Source organism: Neodothiora populina, assembly GCF_041146345.1.
Source record: "Neodothiora populina strain CPC 39397 chromosome Unknown canker_contig_12, whole genome shotgun sequence".
Taxonomy (NCBI): Eukaryota; Fungi; Ascomycota; class Dothideomycetes; order Dothideales; family Dothioraceae; genus Neodothiora; species Neodothiora populina.
Window position 1 is genome coordinate 2,474,767 of NW_027191404.1, and position 16,896 is coordinate 2,491,662.

The window sequence follows — 16,896 nt, forward strand, 5'->3', positions numbered from 1 at the left end:
GGGAGGCCAGAGCAATGCACAGTTGTGACGAAAGCGAATAGTGGTAGAGGTTACGGTGTTGAAGATGCAAAGCAAAAGTAGGTAAATGGCGTAACTGCCTTGACAATATTTCGTTTGGGGAGATGACTTCAAGCTCCTTCCACTTTGATGCACATCATGTACAAGCGCCAAGACTGCCCTGGCCCTTGGTCCAAGCTCGAATCCTTGCAGAGCAAACAACGTCACAACCCTGATGGCCGTCCTGTCACGAGTCACGACCAGTCATGCGTCCATGGTTGCGATTCGTGTATTAGATAAGAGAGAGTATCTGCCAAAACACTCCTCCGCCTGTATTCCTTGTTTCTGTTTATAGTATCGGTCTTGCACTCGTCTGAGCAGGGCGCAAACATGATAACATCAAGACTGCATATCTGTCTTGCTCTGCTACACCGTCTAGCTGGTGCTGCGCAGCCCTCAGCCCCCGAGCCTATCTCCGCGCCACTGCGAGAGTTGCCTTGGGGTCAATTGAACTTCTTACATACTACTGACACTCACGGTTGGCACAGTGGGCATTTACAAGAGTATGTATGATCGTCCCATGTCATCGGCATCCTCCTGTTGATGAAAGATCAGACCCCAGTATTCGGCAGATTGGGGTGACTACGTCTCTTTCGCGCACCATCTCGGTCAGAAAGCAGACAAGGACGGAAGTGATCTCTTGCTTGTTGACACTGGCGATCGAGTCGAAGGCAATGGCTTGTACGATGCCTCCAATCCGAAAGGAAAGTACACCTTTGATATTTTCAAGGGCCAACATATAGACATCATCACTCCCGGCAACCATGAACTATACCAGAGAAACTCGTCCAACAACGAGTACTACGAGAACGTACCCAACTTCAAGGACGGCTACATTGCGTCCAATTTGGACATTTACAACCCACAGACCGGGAAGCTCGAAGCATTGGCTCCTCGTTACCGCAGATTGACCACCAAGAACCAGGGTGTCCGTATCTGTGCCTTTGGTTTTCTCTTTGACTTCCAGGGCAATGCGAACAACACTGTTGTGCAACCTGTCGAAGACACCGTCAAGGAGAAGTGGTTCCAGAATGCCATACGTGAAAAGGACATTGATCTTTTCGTCGTGGCAGGCCATGTCCCTGTGAGAGACTCGCCGGAGTTTGACGCTGTCTACAAGGCTATCCGAAGTGAAAACTGGGATACACCGATCCAGTTCTTTGGTGGACATACTCATATTCGTGACTATCACAAGTGGGACAAGGCTGCCTATGGAATTGAGAGTGGACGGTACATGGAATCTATTGGGTTCATGTCTATTACAGGAGTCCATGCTGGCAAGAAGGACCAGGTCTCGCCATACAAAGCTCCCAAGTTCGAACGAAGATATATTGACAATAACCTGTATTCACTCTACCACCATACCGGACTCAACAGCACCACCTTTGCTACTGGTCAGGGTCGCAACGTATCTGCGACCATCTCAGCTGCTCGCAAGACATTGAACCTGGATAAAACATATGGATGTGCTCCTCGGGATTATTGGCTGAACCGTGCACCCTATCCTGCCAAAGACAGTATTCTAACGTTACTTGAGGAGTCCATTCTACCAGCTATAGGGAACAAATCGGCAAAGGGAGCGCCTACTCTCGTCCTGACCAATACCGGGGCCATGCGATTCGACATCTTCAAAGGGCCTTTCACAATCGACACTACTTTCCTGGTATCGCCTTTCATCTCTGGCTTCAGGAAGATCAAGAACGTTCCGTATGGAGCAGCATCCAAGGTTTTGCAGCTGCTTAACAACGAAGGAAAAATCCTACTCGAAGACCTTCGTGTTTACGGAAAGCAACACAACGATCTCGGCGAGTTCAACCCGCGAGCTCTGCACAATCTTGCTCCTCCATATCCGCCTATCGGACCATTGACGGCAGCAGCGCCTCCAATGTACGAGAACCTAGACTACCGCGCCTTCGCAGGCGTGCAAAAGTTCCTCATGGAATCAGCAGACTCGAAACTGATCCCAGGGTACACCACGACCGATGACGCAGGTGTAGACGGCGACGACACCATACATGCGCCGGTTCAGTTTTATGATGTACCCAACTGCATTCAGTCCGAGGTCAACTTCGACCACACGGCCTCGAGTGCGCCCGAGACAGTTGACATGATTTACAACGAGTTCGTCGAGAGGTGGGTGTTGTTGGCGCTGAGGTTTTTGGGCGTCACGTATACTGTCGAGGACACTAGTGTTACTTTTGATGGCAAGACGTTTACAGAGGTCATCAGTGACTGGGTACATGAGAATTGGGCATGTGATGGTCATGAAGATAGTGGTGATGATGATGAGAAGAAGAGGGGATAGCGCGTCTAGTGTCTTTTTCCCCGTTGTCATAGTGCTCATAGATTGTAATGGTATCGACTATGCTGAAACATATGGTAGAAACGCTTGATTGTAGCCAGAGTCTGATACGGCGTAGTGTATCCCTTATTGCACCCGTAACGAAAGTGAGCAGTTGTCGCAGGTAAAGAAGAGCAAGAAGGGTGACCCTAATGCCTCGAGATGGATCCTTCCATGCTCTCATGTCCTGTGATCTCGTCGCATGCATGTCTTCTCCAACAAGGCAGAAGCCTGCTCCATCCTCGACAAGCATGTGACTTCCCGTCCCCCTCTCTTTGACAAGAGGTAAAAGCTCCAGTGCATCTCCAAAAAAGAATCCTCGCCCCAATCGAACCCCCCCTCAACAAATCAATTAAGCCAAAAGTTCTGACACCCGCCAGCGCCATAATTCCTACTAACGCCGCCCTGAACCCAGTGGTTGCACATGTCGTAGAACTGCGCCCTATGTCCCATTAGTCCCACACAACCACATGATTAATCCCCCAAAACATGAGCACACGGAAGGAAAAAAAAACATACAAACACCAATTCTCCGGCACCCACTGCGCAGGAGCACACGCGGGTCCACGACGCGGGAACCACACGCCTCCGTTGCGGATCGCGATGAACGAGCCTTTCCCGTCCGAGAGTCCGTTGTTCGTGTATGCCGAGGGTGAGAACATGCGTTGGGCGGAGTTGAAGCAGAAGGTGTTTATCAGCGCGTATTTGCACGGGTGGAGGCGTTGGCATTGTTGGGCCGGGGTTGCGCTTGCGGATGCGAGGGGAAGGGGGTTGGGAGGAGGAGGAGGAAGAGGAGAGAGATGATAAGGGAGATGGGGAGAGCGGGCGTGGGGAGGTGCATTGTTGTTTTGGTTTTGTCTCTTGCTTGAGGCGTTGGGTTGGGCATGTATTGTATAGAAGTGGAAGTGATCGGTTCTTTTGTTTCATGACATAGAGAGAGGTATAGAATGTGGAAAAAGACGCAGGTCGGATATGGTTATATATCTTGCCTTCTTTCCATCGGTCTACCTGTCTGCTATCGAGTCCTGTATACGGCGACTGTCATATCGCCTCAAAGAAGTGATTATCCACACAAAAGTAACTCACCTGCCGATATGCTTATTGAGCACCAAATGCGTGACCATCTCTGCTTTCTCCATTTTCTTGTGGTATGGTATGGTACACTAGACGACCTGCAGACACAGGACCGACTGCTTGCGGATACTTCTTTCTGTCTCCCTTCCAGCTCGCAAGCAAGAAAGGTTCAAGGAACTGCACAAGTCCGTCTTCCAGGCAGTGGTCGAAAGTCGTTGTTGCGAGAAATTGCGTTTTGTCCGTGGACTCGAAGGGTTTCGACACACTTGCCAGATACACTTGCACAACCATCGACAGACCTTGTTGGACGAGATACTCTCCAATCTGTACCACCTCGTTAACAGCATTTAAGATCGAGGTATCTTCTTTGTTGTGCTCATAGAAGTAGAAAACCACATGTCATGTGCCACGCGTGCTGCAGGTCACGGGGTCGCAGGGTTGCGTCCAAGTCGAATGGCAACAAGAAGTGGTTATTGATACCCAGGTTCAGCCATTTTCTTATTGTTGTCATTGACTCTAGTCCTTGGCGTTGGGCTTTGCTGAATACCTGCCTAGTCGAGTATTGCCCCTTGCGTCTTGACGGAGAAAGGACGGAATCTTGCTTTAGTGCTCAAAGGGAACAGGGAAGTGCTAAATAGCGAGGGAGATAGAATTCGAGAATGTGCTGTACAGTACTCTGTATGAATCGTCAAAGAGAATGTCATGACTAGAACAAAATTGTCGATTCCTCAGGAAACCCCTGTGGTCCCCTCCGTACCCCACGTCCTGTTACGCCTTTTTATCAAGACATGCCACATCCAAGTAAGCGCCCGTAAAACCCGAATCAAACCTTCCCAGAAGCCTCGAGGTTACGACTGGAATAACCCAAAGAAATCGTGTATTCGCCTTCCTCAGGCATAACCCACTGCTGCAGATAAACGTCCCAATAACTTAGATCCTTTCTCGTCAGTTCCATCGACACCTTGGCGCGTTTCTCGCTGTTTCCAGTCCCGACGTGGATCTTGTCGAATTGCCGAAGCACGCGCACTGGCATGTCTAGCGGTTGGCCCTGTGAGTCCTTCATGTCTGGCGGGAAGGAGACATAACATTGCACCACGCAGTCCCCGGAGACTTTGCCGGTGTTTGTCAATGAGGCCTGCACAATCACCGCCGTTTCGTAGAGATCGGGGTTTCCGCCTTGGCCACCTCCCGCAGGTGAAGGCAAGCGAGTCAGATCATACCCCTTGGGGTACGGGTAGCGGCCCTTCTTGATTTCTGATACCGAGTTGATATATGGATAGACGTATTTCTTGAGCTTTCGCATACCGGAAGGCCATAGTGCGTCTTTTGGATCGGGAAGGTTGTTGCTGAGTCGCAGTGCGACGACTTCACTCGCGTGGGTTCTGGGAAGAGCTGTTCGAGTGGCGTTGACCGGATGAATGAAGAGACTGCTGAGATGGAAAGAGGTGTACGACAATCCAAACCCGAACTCGTATCTGGGTGTGACGTTGTACTTGTCAAAGTAGCGGTAGTCAATATAGAGGCCCTCCGAGAAGTTCTGTTGTGGCACCACACCATTGGGAGTGTACAAGATAGAAGATGTTGGGCCGTAGTCCTCTTCCTTCTTTGCAATGGTGTATGGCAGCCTGCCTGAAGGGTTCACATCTCCGAAGATGACGTCCGCCAAAGCGTTGCCACTCTCCTGCCCGGGCAGATGAGCGATCAATACAGCCTTGACTCCTGGAATATCAATCCACTTCTCCAAGATAACTGGACCAACAGTGTGATACACAACAATGGTAGGCGCCTGGCCATCTCCACCGCATGTCGAGGCTACCGACTTGACCAAGTCATCACCTCCCTTTTGCGCGTAGAGGTTGTTTCTGTCTCCTTTGATTCCATTCCAGGAAACATAACCTTCGCCGGCGTCCGAGCTCAGGAACACTATACACATGTCCTGGTCCGCAGCCTCCTCGAACTTGTCGTTCGTGGGCACCTCTGTAAGCTCGACAGTGCTCTTGTTGAAGTTGTCGCGAAGAGCATCACCAGGTGCGACAAGATAAGGAAACTCGACGGCGCCAGAACCCCATCCCATGGCCAATGTGCCTTTGTTGCATGCACGATCGCCGCACTCGTTAGGCCCGTTCGGGTTGTTGTATGCGTCCTCTCCGAAGATGCCAATCCTGATCTTTCGGTCACCGCCCGATTTCAGCGTGGCGTTGCGGGCAAGCGGTAGCACGGCATCGTCATTTTTAACAAGCACAATGCCTTGAGCAGCAACTTCTCGAGCGACGATGCTGTGTGCATCATCTCCCTCGCCTTGTACATTGACGAATTTGTTGACAACACCAGTAGTCTTGTCGTCACTGCCGGGATGGAGTTTGCCCACGCGCTCATCCGTCCACGAAGAAAAGTTAGGACCACCTCCGTCCTCAACATAAGGCCAGGCTGTCTTGTTGTCCTGACCCATCTGATACCAGGCGGCGACAATGCGCATGGTCATGTCGTTTAATCTGTCTAGTGGCAGACTCTCGTTGAGGACAGACTTGGTCAATTCGCCACCCCAAAGAGACACTCCATCTTCCCATTTCAGACCGTCGCCAGGCATAGACATGTCGAGTCCAGCAAGCGCACTGGCGACACCACTTCTCTGTGCCAGCCAATCACTCTGCATGAATCCCTGGAAGCCGAGCTCGTCCTTGAGGATGCCGTTGATGAGCTTGCTGTTTTGACAGGCATAGCTGTTGTTGACCTGGTTGTAGGAGCACATTACACTGCCGACTCCCGCCCTGATACTTTCGGCGAATGGCCAGGCGTACATCTCATGCAGAGTTCTATCATCGACGTTGCTGCTGATGGCGTTCGGCGTGCCCCACTCCCAACTCTGGCGGAAGTGTTCCTGTTCATTTGCAATGAAATGTTTTGCGGTGGCGATGACGCCCTGATCTTGAATGCCTTTGATGGTTTGGGCAGCAGCAATACCTTGTAGCACGGGATCAGGGCCGAAACCCTCCCAATTCCTGCCGCCGGCTGGCAGGCGTCCAAATGCACCCATGCTAGGACCCAGGATAACATTGACACCTTTGCCGCGAGCTTCCAAAGCATGTGCTCGGCCCCTTCTGTACATCAGGTCTTTGTTCCACGTGGCGCCGACAGTGATGCCAGCAGGAAAAGCAGATATGTTGTCGGCGAACCTGATCCCAAGAGGCCCGTCCTGCAGGCAGAGACTAGGAAAGCCCAGTCTGTCGACTGGACCGGTATTGCCAACACATGGACCCATGCTCCACCCCGTGCCTGTAGTGACATTGACCTTTTCCACCAGGGTCATCTTGCGGACCAGTTCTGCGGCCTTTTTGTATGACTCTTCCCATGGCCTGACAGTTCCTCCAAGAGGAGAAGGATACCACGGCTCGCTCTGGCCATCGGTAGGCACAGACTTCTTGTAGACCCAGATACCGCCGGCGCTCAGCAACAAGAGCAAAGCGACGACAAAGAGACCGACCATGGAACAACACATGCGACTCGGGATCAACCATCTTTGCCACCCAGCGCGTCGTTTCGAAGGTCGCGGCTCGGCATAGAAGACAGACTTGGAAGGTTGGCTAGCATCGTCAGTGTAGGCTCGATCGCTGGCTTTGAGAGGGTCGAGCTCGTTGGTCGAGTCGATCGAGGACGAACGAGACGACCTGGACAGCATCGACGAGGTCTGGTCGGCAGAGTCCACCATGTTGTTCCTCGGTGATGGACTTTCTGACGAGGCTTTGGGATGGAGCTCGTAGCTGTCGGGCATGTTGAGCAGAGGCTGAGAAGCGCTTAAGGCCGCGTCCGTGTCATGCGGAATCCGGTGACTGCGCTGTCTGTCACGGCCAATGGGAGATCTCTAATCTAATCCAAGAAATCTATGCAAGCATCATCTACAAGTACTGGCGTTGAGACATGTGTATTGTATGATCTGCGAGCGAAGATGCATTGAGGTGCCGAAAGGAGCACTGGACCCTTTACTGCATTGCATCTCAGCCTTCCCCTGCATCCCCGCTGGCGCTAGCCCAAACTATCCCAGATATAGACATACAAGTACTTGTACTGTAGCATCCCCTTGGGCACTACCGCTTGGTCACATCCTGGACTGCTTCTTCAATGGCGCACTCGCGGAAATGGAAGACATCAAAGCAGGAGCAGATCCGGAGGATCGACGGAATAGTACGGAGAGTATCATTACGGTGCCTTGACTGGGATACCCTAATATAGCAGTGGCGACGCTCGGCGATGCTCATCTTATCTCCGTCTTGCTTCCATTGTCAAAGAGGTGCAGTAGTGTACACCGTATTGATCCTTCATCTCGCTGTATAGGGCAGAGCAGAAGCATGCTGGACACAGTCAACTCGTCTCTTGAAGTCAGAGTATCCCGCATGTGTCTCGGCAGAAGATCTGAGCCGAGCAGGAGTCCTCATCTTCAAAGTAGAAATGGAAACATGTTCGGCGTAGAGAGATCCCTAACTCCGTCGGCACAACTGAGGTGGGCCTTCCTTACGTAACGCGTCATACATGCGGCTCCACCTCACGCGTACTATACACTATCAGGACATCCAAGTACAAGTACATTCTGGTAGCGCTGGTAAAATATAACGCAGGGACTTATAATAAGTTCATCGAGTCCCATTCATTCATAAAAGCCTAGCACTGTATAACTCACCTCTTCTATTGGCCTATCGAGACACAATAAATATGGGCTCTGTTTCCGTCAGATCCATACCGTCCCGCGTTATCTTGCCAGCGTCACCCCCGGCTCACTGGGTCGGTAATCCTCCCACACATTTCGTCAATCCCTGGCAGTCGGCCAAACATCATTCTTTACTCGATGTTCTACATACACGCTTCGGCAACAACCGTAATTATGTTCCCATTCCGGAAACCAGAGACGAATTGGTCAAAGTCAGACAGCCTGACTGGGGCCGAACTCAACATGACTGGCAGGCAGGCCTCAAATGCACCTGGCTAGGACATGCGAGCTTCCTGGTAGAAATGCCATCTACAAGCAGAACCTCGAAAGAATCTCGCGGTCTGCGTATGCTGCTTGATCCCGTGTTCAGTGAGAGAACAAGTCCCTTTACCTTCCTTGGCCCGAAGCGTTACACTCCTACCCCATGCCAACTTTCAGACTTGCCAGAGATAGATCTCATTGTTATTTCACATGATCACTACGACCACCTTGACATACATACCGTCGACTATGTATGCAAGAAGCAAGCAGAGGCCGGTCGACATGTGCAGGTGTTCGCGGGCTTAAATAACAAGCACTGGTTCCTCCATGGTGGATTTGGCCTGCGCGATCAGGATGTGCATGAGTGCGATTGGTGGGACGAACGTCAGGTCGACATTGAGGGATTGGGCAGCATAAAAATCACTTGTACCCCGACCCAGCACAATTCCGGCCGGACGCCGTTCAATGCCGGGAGCACCCTATGGTGTTCCTGGGTGATTGAGGATGTCGATACTGGTAAGAAGCTTTACTTTGCCGGCGATACCGCCTATAAGGCTACCCACACGGAGACCCCTTGCCCGGAATTCGAGAGGATAGGTCAGAACTTTGGCCCCTTTGACCTCTCTCTGCTACCCATTGGACTGTATAGCCCACGTGATTTCATGAGCCACCTTCATACCGATCCGGAAGGAAGTCTAGAGATTCACAAGGCCATCAGGAGTCGCAAGAGCATCGGTATGCACTACGGCACCGTCAGAGGAGGCCTATCCCAACATTACGAGGATGTCCGGGAGCCGCCCAGACGATGGCAAGAATGCTGTGAGAAAGAAGGCAAGTGGGGTTCAGAGTGTGGGTTGTGCGACGTGGGAGAGACAGTGGTTGTGTGAAGCAGAGTAGCGACATGAAGCCCGTCGATTTCGAAAGACATGTCCGTGTCTCTTGTGTCGATGCCAGATTCGTCGAAATACAACATGACGACAATCTATGGGCTGCTGTCGCTAGTCTTGTCAAATGTGTCCCTTACACGCGTGCGACCAGGATAGCGACCTGGCACACAACAGCGTCGAATTGTGACAACAAGTTCCGGATCATCTACGAACGAGATCAACGTCATGCACACTCTGTGTCGACTGAGACGTCGTCCTCCCTCCGACGAGCCTAGAAGCATGTACACTGAGCGTTCATACATACATCTGTTCCTGACACTGATTTGATCAGTTGAGGTGCTGATCATATGAGTTTAGCTAAAGGTGCACAGTGGCATCAATAGACGAGGGGTGGCAGCATGAGTCATGTAAATGGTCCCCATACAAACTTGAAGCCACCAGAATAACCATGTAATGACTCAAGCAAAGCCGCCACCAATCGATTTGCTTACAACTACCTTTACTCCCATATAAGGTATTCATAGAATTGTCCAACCATTTCTTGTAGGACCTTGGTATCTGTGAAGACAGCTGTTGCAACGTGCTCCGAGGGAGATGCCGCAAGATTGAACGAGAGAGTCTGATGCCTTTTAGAGAGCTCATTTAGCAAAATCTGGACGAAGTTTCCTCAGAAATTACCATCTGCCTTTCAACATTGTCAAAAGTCGATAGAATTAGAACCAGAATTCAGACACTCCTTGCGTGATCGTCCCATCACACAGAAGCCAAAGTAGCCTGAAAGACAAGATCAAAAGACAAAAATGGATACCTCGTCCACAGCTGCCGTGCTTCTCCTCAACCTTCCTCCCAAGGCTCTAGGCGGTATCGATCTTCTGTCTTTCACAACAACCCCCAAATTCCAGGGCATCAAGAACCTCCCCAAGGGTTTCCACTTCGTATTCACAGCCAGCACGTCCTCTCTCTCCGTGCGTCATGGAGCCTGGATCCACGTACAATCGACCGGGCCCCGCCACACGAGCAACACACCTCCCGACCTCTTCGTCAAGAAATGGGACGCATCCTCGGAGTCTCTACTCCCCGAAACCGAGCACGCACAGCTCCTACACTGGCGCGCGAACCTCGGGAGTATCTGGCGCGAAGGCCTGACACCCTACCGCCAAAGCGCAGCAACAAGTCCATCAACAGACGAGTTCGAAAGCAACGACTGGGCGCAGCTGACCTCGCACATGACACGCGCGACGCTGAGCCGCATCCTGGACCCGAACCCAGATCACTGCACGTTGACGTCGGCGTCGAGCGCGAAAGTGGACGTCGACGATATCCCCGGGTTGTCGGCGGCGGAAGTGCGCAACACGCAGGACGAGCGCGAGCTGCGGTTCTTGCCTGTTGATCTGAAGCAGACGTGGCGCGAGGGCGCGACGGGACGGGAGAGGACCGAGGCAGCGCAGGACCGGAGTTGGTATCTCGATGATCTCGTGTCTAGGCACTGCAGCAGTAGCAGCAGTCCCTCGAATGCCTACGACGAGATCCTCGCGGAGCTGGAATTCACATTTCTCATGATCCTGACGCTCAACAACTACTCGAGCCTGGAACAATACCGCCGGCTCATAACCCTGGTCCTGACCTGCAAAGCCCTCATCACGACGCACCCCTCATTCTACACCTCCTTCTTCTCCCTTCTGAAACTCCAGTTCCAACACTGCGACGACACGGAAAGTGCGAGCCTCTTGGACTTTTCCGAGGAAGACAGCACCTTTCTGAAGCCTCTGCTTTCGAAATTCAAACGCGTGCTAGAGATCGACCTGCCCTCGTCAACACCAAACAAGCAAGACGTGATGGACGAATTCGACGCGCTGACGGACTACCTCGACGAGACGCACGGCTGGAGCTTTTCTTCCTTTTCCCTGTCTTCCTCCTCCTCCCATCACCAGCACCATAGCCATAACTCGACAATATCGCGCAACGGCATCCTGACCCTCGAAGACGGCGAGGAAATAGACCTGAACGCACCCGATGATCACAACCACGCGCACACGGGCTTTTCGTCTTTCTCTTCTTCGCGCAAACGCCTCTCTGATACCAATAACGCTAACGCTAACAACGAGAATGAAGACGACGACGACGAAGAAGACGAGTCCGGCGAGTACGCGCCTCAAATCGTTGATCTGACGCCTGAGCAGATGCGCGAGTTGGGGTTTTTGGCTGGGGCTGTTGGGGGAGCGGCGGAGTCAGAGGCGTTTTCTCCCGCGCTGCCGCTTAGGAGGGGCAAGTCGCTTAGGCAGACGATCAGGGATCAGGATGCTGAGGATGAGGATGAGGAGGATGAGGATGGTGGAGTTGATAGGGGAGTTGGTTCGGCGTATGGACGGGAGGTTCAGGAGGGGTCGGATGATGAAGAAGAACAGGAAGAGATGGATCTCGAGGACATGGATGCGAGGTATTGATCTGCATTGGTTCTCTGGAGAAAAAAAAGTTCATTGAAATGATACGCAATGCTCGTGGAGCAAGCGACGCAAATGAATGCAGTCTACAGAAATGTCTAATACTCAGTCCCCCAAAACACCTGGACTCTTCTGAAGTGAGGGCGTTGTTACAATTCAAGGTGTCTTCCTTCCGTCTGTTTCCTGGAGGTGAGAGCGCCGATTCTCCTCCTTCCGCTTCCTTGACAGATACCCTCCCTTGATCTGGTGAAACCAATGACTGCGTCCCTGCAACGATGAACCCGAGAAAAGTGGCAGCAATAGGAAAACCACATCATCTAGACCCCAAATTTTCGAACGACTGTCAAACAATACTTGAGCCCCTCTATACCCAGATCAATGCGCAGGAGCTATAGGGCTAGCCTCGACCACACTAATCTTCCCTTCAGAGTCCCCCTTGGGACCATCTTCCTGCTTGGAGATATTAAACTTGTCGCTAAGATTAATAGCCAAGAAGCTCTTTGGCAACTTGACCGTGTGGAACTTGGCCCTCAGCGTCGCCAGGACTTCCTTGTAGTCACCGTGAGGGGTCAGACTCCTGCGAGGCGTGCATCCGATGCAATGCTTCGAGTCTAGTTGCACATCGAGGGGATCAAAGGCGTGACAGCCTGGCGAAATGGTGATGCGGATGCTGTAGTTGAATGTGGCTTCCGAATCCGGATCGCTGTCGTTTGGTCTTTCGTTCTCAGACTCGTAGAGCTCGAAGCAGATGTGTGAGAGGTAGTCCAGCTCCGGTATGGCATTGCGGGCAATCTTGGTCTGTACGCCACCTTCCAGAATACAGTTCAGCAAGGTGTAGATGTGCGATTCCTTGGTGAAGTAGATGAATGACTTTGCGTCATCCGAGGCTTGCACTAAAATGTTTTTGTTAGCATTCAATGCAGCAAGACGACTGTAGTCAATACTTACATTCTTCCAAGTCCTTGACAATTTCCTTGAGCAGGGGCAGACTAGTCAATAGACCAATCTCGAGCTTCTCACTATCCAGCATACCGTATTCTTGAGGTCCAATGTAGTCAAAGAGGACCTTGGAGAACCTGTACAGTTCTCTTAGCCTCTCCAGGCGAGCGTCAACCTTCACCTTGGACTCTGGAACGCCGGCATTGCCAGTGAACAGTGAGAAATAAGACTCGGGGTGCGATGTGCCCTTGTTGGACAAGCCAGCTTGCACCTGTCTCAGCGAAGCAGCAGCATTGTGAGATTTCCTTCGAGCGTTGAGCCTTTGCCCGAGCGATCCCTTGTCTTTGGTCTCGGGCTTGTCTTCCACGGCATCGTTGCTGTTCTTGGATTCCTTGGAAGGTGCGAGTCCATCGTGAGTCTGGGTGAACTCTTCACGGAGGTCAGATGATGCGGTCCTCTTGAGTGTGCTATCTGCATCGTTGCCATCCTCGACCATATCGCTACTCGGTGTAAAGACCCACTCGAGGAATTGTCGATTGTGCAAAGCATCGAATTTCATCGTGTCGTAGAGTTCACTGATCTTGCTAGGGTCGACCTTTTCGGCATCGGTGAATTCGTCGAAAAGCTTTTCCCATCGCTCCTTGAAGAGCGACGCATCCTCGCCAGCACACCACCTCGACTGGATAGTCTTGGGATCAACCTTGGCCATGCTGTCGTGACTCTTGGTTGTGTCAAGGCTAGTATCGGAGCCGTTTCTCGAAGGGCTCTTGAGTTTCTCAAGCGAGTTCTCGGCTTCCGATCCTAGCCTTGTAAAGTTGTGACGCATGACGCGGCGGTGGAACTTCATGAGTTCTACAACGTTCCGAACGACAACATAAGGCTCGGGCGTTCCGTCCTTGGGCCATGCGAATTGCTCGGGGGCTTGTTTTCCTTGACGGAGGAGACCCTTGAGCTTCTTCTTGACCTTGTCCATCTCGTCTTTGGCTGCATTGGAGTCATCTAGCAGATCCTTCCTCACATGGATAAAGTCTGGAGCAAGCTCCTTTTGATCCAGGAATGACGAGGCAAAGATCTGGGCACTGGTGTTGACGCGACGCTCGGACGAGCTGAAGATTGAAACATCCTTGAGGGCATCGCGGTTCATCAGCAGCAAGTCGTTTCTCATCTGTTCGCCGAGATCGGTGGCCTGGTATCTTGCCGAATGGGTGGGCTCGCCTCCCCACTTCATGACGAGTTGTAGCTTGTCCAAGACGAGGTTGTTCTCTTCAGCAGATATCCTTGAGAGCGTCACATCCGACATTGACTCGCTACGTTGGTGCTCTGGAGCGCGCAGCTCCTTGTCTTGTTTGTCCTTTTTGTCTTTCTTTTCCTTCTTGTCCTTCTTCTGGCTTTCGCTTTCGGAACCCATGACAGCGTCTTCACGAAGTTCAGCGGGCAGCTCCTCCTTCTTAGGCTTGCGGAACATTGGCTTGATCTGAACCTTGGTGCCAGGCCATTTGCCCTTCTTTGTCAGTGCGTTCTGCAGCGTCAGCAACTTGGTCTTGTCTTCTTCGCCTTCCTGCAAAGCAAGTTTGACAGCGTCTTGCACGCTTGCGAGTGCGGCTTCACCGACAAGCAAGACTTCCTCTCTGTGGCCCTTTAGGAGATCCACAAACGGTTTCGTGTGAAAGGTAAACTTGAACTTCTGCTTCGGTGTGCGATCGGCATGACGGATGACAGAGACCATGCCCTTGAGCTTCCACTGTGACTTGGACGCGGGCACCGGGGCAGGTTCGGTAGGTTCTTCGTGTTCAGACTCCTGAGACTCGAGTACTGCTTCGCTGTCGTCCAAGACGGGAGGCGGCAGTGGCTCAGTCTGCGAAGGTGGAACGGTCGGCGCCCTCGCCAGGGCGGGTTTCTCAAAGCTCGGTGGAGAGGTCAAGGGCGAAGTCGTACCGGAGATGTCAGGCGAGCTGTTCGCCGGCTTGTGGTGGTGACGGTTGCCGAGATCTCGGAGCTTTGACACACTGGGCGAACGCAGGACAGACTTCAAAGCAGTGCGGTGGCTCGACATGGTGCCCTTGCGATGCAGAGGCGGCTCGCTCTGGCTGTCGGTGGGCTCTTCAGACTCTGACACCACATGCTTCTGCTCCCATCGTATCTTTTCGCGAATGAACATGGACTTCAGGATGGTGGCGCATTTGTCGTAGTAGTCGTTGTTGTCTTTGACGAAACTCCAGCCATTGACATCGATGACATAACTCTTGTCTCCGACACGCAGCAGATCGAACCCACAGATCCTTTGGCCGAACCCTTCGGCGATGCGAGCGGCCATGCCTGCCTCTTCTTTGCCTAGACTGGTGACATAGCGGACTTCTTTGCCATTGGGGTTGCGCTTGACGACGCCATCGACGACAGGCGACTTGCGAGTCTCGGCGTGGCAATAATCGGTGCCGACCGTGTAGGCCTTGACATCCTCGGCATTTTCCACTTTCAAAAACTGCTCGTAAATGTAGCTGCTACCAGGCTCGGTGATTGCGCGTGGCACGGTCAGTGTATCGTCCTTCTCGGAGCTTTTGTTGTTCACCTTGCGGAAGAGCCTGCGACCGCCACCACCCTGGTTCTTGGGGTAGTAGATGTGGATGTTGTGGTCCTCTCCGTCGGTGGGCTTCTCGACAAAGGGTTTGGTCAGCTTCTTGCCATTAACGGAGATTGTATCGCCATCGTCCAGCAGTTCGACGACAGGCTCTTGTATAGGCTCGGGCACCTCTTCATCCATGACATGGACTATCAAGCCCGTCTTCTCAAGCACTCTCTGCGCGATATCCGAGGTTTTGACCTTGGGGCCTCCGTCGCGGTTGACCTCGAGGCGTTCAGGCGTGGGCACATTGAGTTTGTCGAGTATCATAAGACAGATACGACGGTCCCAGAGAATGGTCTGCATGGGCAGGTCGTTGACGCAGAAAGGCTTCCTCAGTTTGGCGTAGGCAATGGCTTTGTCGAGTGGAAAGCCATCAGAAAAGAAAGAAATGAGAAAGTCGCAGATGGGCCAGTTCTCAACATCTTCGTCGAGGATGACCTTGTCACCGAAGACAATAACCTCGAATTCTCCGTTGGCGATCAATCTGTTGAGGATGTTCCTACTAGGTTTGCTCCTCGCCTTGCTATCGAGCGCACAAACTCCGATCTTGCCTATGGGAGCAGGCTTGTCCTCGCCGGGCCGCTCTGTGCTGGGGCTGGCGCTGTTGACTGTGCTTCCGCTGACTCGCCTTGAGACTGGGGTCCTCCCACGGACAGTAGCAGACTGGCGCGATGCACCACGTGGGGGCGGTGGCTGGCCTATGATGCTGTTTCGCGGCGAGGCAGCAGACGAGTGCGGCTCCGAGGGTGGCAGGAGTGCGGCTTCCCTGGAGCATTGAGGGATGGAAGGCGACAGCGGTACACTGGCAGCGGTGGGTGTGTGGGGCTGAGAGGTGGCAGAGACAGAGCTGTGGGGGTGGGAAATGTCTGGCTCAGAGCCCGCAACGGAGCTGGGCCCACTGCCGGCAGCACTTCCGCTGCCCATGGCGCCTCTAGCGCGATCGTACAAGGCAGAGCCTATCTGGTAGATGGAAGAGAAGGACACACGATTCGAGTCGGCGTCGGGGTCGGAGCGAGGGTGGTTCTGTGTAGACTCCAACAAGGAAGGAGTGGGCGAGATGTTGTCTCCTTGTCTCACGTCTGTGGTGGGAGTGGCATCGTGGTCGTCCTCAATGGCCGAGGAATCAGGCAGGGGGACATTGCCACCGCCAATGCCAATGCCAATTCCCGTCATTGCACTGTAGGGTGGGATAAGATGTGGGTGGGGAAGATGATGATGATGATGATGATGATCAGAAAACCTGCGGTGAAGCGAGGTGGAAGAATATGAAGATCTGGAATAGGTAGAAGATGGGCGTCGTTGAGAGTCGGAAATGGTGTTATAGCGGGATTTTAATGCATGCGACGAAGATGAAGAGGACGACGAGGCCGTGGGCATAGAAATACTGGCCTTGTCGACTTCTCCAGCAGTGGTACTCGCAGTGTCTAGATCAGAATATTTGCTGACACTGATGCTTCTTCTGCCAGCAGCAGCGACAGGAGGAAGGTGCTGCGATGGAGATGCAGGAGCAGGAGCAGGAGCAGGAGCAGGAGCAGGAGCAGGCTGGACAATGGATCTGGAGCTGTCGTTGCTCAATC

At 52.6% G+C, this 16,896-nt stretch overlaps 4 protein-coding genes across 4 annotated transcripts; 3 read left to right on the forward strand and 1 right to left on the reverse strand.

Annotated features, from left to right (window-relative positions):
- Positions 1 to 387: 387 nt before the first annotated feature.
- AAFC00_001495 (uncharacterized protein) lies at positions 388 to 2,362 on the forward strand (the record flags this gene model as incomplete). The annotated part of the gene is made up of 2 exons (XM_069340694.1): positions 388 to 560; positions 613 to 2,362. 2 exons carry the CDS (start codon positions 388 to 390, stop codon positions 2,360 to 2,362), a joined length of 1,923 nt encoding a protein of 640 aa, XP_069204166.1.
- Positions 2,363 to 8,176: 5,814 nt separating this feature from the next.
- On the forward strand, positions 8,177 to 9,319 carry AAFC00_001496 (uncharacterized protein; the record flags this gene model as incomplete). The annotated part of the gene is made up of 1 exon (XM_069340695.1): positions 8,177 to 9,319. One exon carries the CDS (start codon positions 8,177 to 8,179, stop codon positions 9,317 to 9,319), a length of 1,143 nt encoding a protein of 380 aa, XP_069204167.1.
- An 800-nt stretch (positions 9,320 to 10,119) lies between these two features.
- Positions 10,120 to 11,763, forward strand: AAFC00_001497 (uncharacterized protein; the record flags this gene model as incomplete). The annotated part of the gene is made up of 1 exon (XM_069340696.1): positions 10,120 to 11,763. The coding sequence occupies one exon, from the start codon at positions 10,120 to 10,122 to the stop codon at positions 11,761 to 11,763; it is 1,644 nt and encodes a 547-aa protein (XP_069204168.1).
- Positions 11,764 to 12,135: 372 nt separating this feature from the next.
- Positions 12,136 to 16,492, reverse strand: AAFC00_001498 (uncharacterized protein; the record flags this gene model as incomplete). The annotated part of the gene is made up of 2 exons (XM_069340697.1): positions 12,136 to 12,653; positions 12,709 to 16,492. 2 exons carry the CDS (start codon positions 16,490 to 16,492, stop codon positions 12,136 to 12,138), a joined length of 4,302 nt encoding a protein of 1,433 aa, XP_069204169.1.
- Between the last annotated feature and the right edge of the window lie 404 nt (positions 16,493 to 16,896).